At 56.3% G+C, this 2,133-nt stretch overlaps 1 protein-coding gene across 2 annotated transcripts; it reads right to left on the reverse strand.

The window, feature by feature from the left end:
* KVP17_003587 (uncharacterized protein) lies at window positions 1-1,964 on the reverse strand (the record flags this gene model as incomplete). Of its 2 annotated transcripts, XM_068521068.1 has the most annotated exon segments (2): window positions 36-1,907; window positions 1,915-1,964. In XM_068521068.1, coding segments are annotated over 2 exon segments (1,922 nt in total), but the record flags the coding sequence as incomplete, so codon positions are not given.
* Window positions 1,965-2,133: the final 169 nt, after the last annotated feature.

Below are 2,133 nucleotides of genomic sequence, written 5' to 3' on the forward strand. Positions count from 1 at the left end.
TTTCTCGTATTGTTCCATGCAAAGTCGTCCGGTACGAGAAGAGCCCAGCGTCCAGAGCTTCTTGGAGGGGGGTCGCCTCCTGGTTTGCGTAGCGCATGAAGTTGGATAGACGTGAGCGGAGAGTTTCTACTTCTGCGGGAGGTGAGAATCGCTGCTCGGCACCAAGCTGCTTCACCAGACTCTCGAAAGAGTGACCAGTGAAGGCGGCCTCCTTGCTTGACATGACTAAGCAAGGAGCCCCGAACCGACAGATCCAGTGCCTGAAGAAAGCTGAAGCGGTGGTCTCCGTAGATCTATCGGGTACCACCACCGCTTCGGCCCATCTGGTGTCTCTGTCGACCATCGCGAGCACATCTCTCGACGTGCCGTCATAGGAGAAACTCCAATGGTCTAGACGCACTCGGTGCGGAGGTTCTTTTGCAGGGCGGGGAGTGAGCGATTCCTGGTGTAGAGTTGCCCCGGGTTGGGCCCGATCACAAGAGGGGCAGGCGGCGACGTGCTCTTGGACGTCCTGGCGAAGCCCTGGCCAATTGAAGGCTTCTAGTAGAATAGAGCGGGTCTTCTTGGTCCCTGAATGCCGTTCGGAGCATCGGGAGTGGCACGCCGAGAGCACCTTGTGTCGCCAGTGACCAGGCGGGATGTAGATGCGACCATGATAAAGGCTGACTCCGTCATGCCTTACAAAGGTTTTCCCATGGGGATCGGAAGCGCAGTCGGACGCAGGGGTCGACTTAACCGGGGCGGGGATCAATTGTCCCGGCTCCCTAGGTTCCTCTAACGGGGAGGCGGTATCCGTTCCATCTTCCCTCATTATCTCGGGTGAGAGGGGAACGACCTGGTTCGTGGATGACTCGTCGGGCCAGGGCTCCCTAAGGAGTTGATCTTGCTCGACGAGACCCGTGGTTCCATCAGGGTCTATTGTAGGTGGTGTGGTGTGGGACTCAGGGTTCGGATGGGTTTCTGTGTGGTGAGGAGGTAGAGCCAAGGCCGAGGTCGCCCCATCCTCGTGATGGATGGTCATGTCGAACTGGGCTAGGCATTTCGCCCAGCTGGCGGCCCTGCCTTCTGTGGCTTGGAAAACCCATTGGAAACTATCGTGGTTCGTGTGGATCGTGAACGGTTGACCTCGAAGAAAAGAGTCGAATTGTCGTACTCCTTCAACGACGGCGAAGGCTTCCTGCTCGCGAGTCGGCCAAAGTTCCATCGGCCCTGTTACAGCCTTTGAATGGAAAGCAACGGGGAACGACCTCCCTTTTCTGTTAACAGAGAGTGTTGCCCCGACCGCGAGATCAGACCCTCTGGCCTCGACAAGATACTCGTCACCGTTGGTTGGGACGACGAGCTTAGCTTCGGAGAGACATTGCACGGCTCTTTGCACAGCGGCGGTGCATTCCAGCGTCCACTGGATGGGGCGGTGCTTGTTGTCCGAAGGTCGAGTGTCTACCGTCGAAACGAGGTCTTCGGGTTCCTGAGGGAGGAGTTGTCGGCGCCTCAGAGCTTCCAATCGCTCTTCTTCCGATGTTACTACCTGGACATCCGTAAACACGGACTTAAGCCAGCGGATATATCGCTCCAGACCACTTTGTACTCGGCGGTACTCTCTTCCATGGTCCTCGAGGTAGTACTCCTCCTCAGTTTGTTCCCTAATTTTCCGTCTACGATGCCGGCCTAGTTCGAGGGCGTTCTCGAACGGGAAGATAGCGACTATGAACGACGTAGTTTCCGGATTGTAGATGGTCAGCGGAGGTGCTCCTAGGAACCAGCGCGCCACTTGGACAGAGTCCTCGTGACCCCACTGGAAGATGATTGCTAGGAGACTCCGTGACGAAATGATCTCAGTTGCCTCGGGTTGTCTTTGGCGCAGACGGGCTAGTCCCAGGATGGTCAGTGCCAAGATCAAATTCTGCCTGGGACGTGGGGGAAGGGCTAAGATGTCGCCGTCGTTCCACCCATAGTAGCCACATTGGTCCAGCCACCCTTCAGCGAGGGCACTGGACTCTTCTGTCCAAGAAGGAACAAGAAAACGCGATGGAGTCTAATGACATATGTAAGGGATTGGAACTGTTTTCTAAACCACCCCCCCACGCACACCACTTGTACGTATATCTCTATGATGTGACCTCTATCTAGAAC

The sequence above is a fragment of a genome (assembly GCF_019968985.1).
Source record: "MAG: Porospora cf. gigantea B chromosome Unknown PgB_NODE_4550_length_2133_cov_607.62, whole genome shotgun sequence".
NCBI classification, from domain to species: domain Eukaryota; phylum Apicomplexa; class Conoidasida; order Eugregarinorida; family Porosporidae; genus Porospora; species Porospora cf. gigantea B.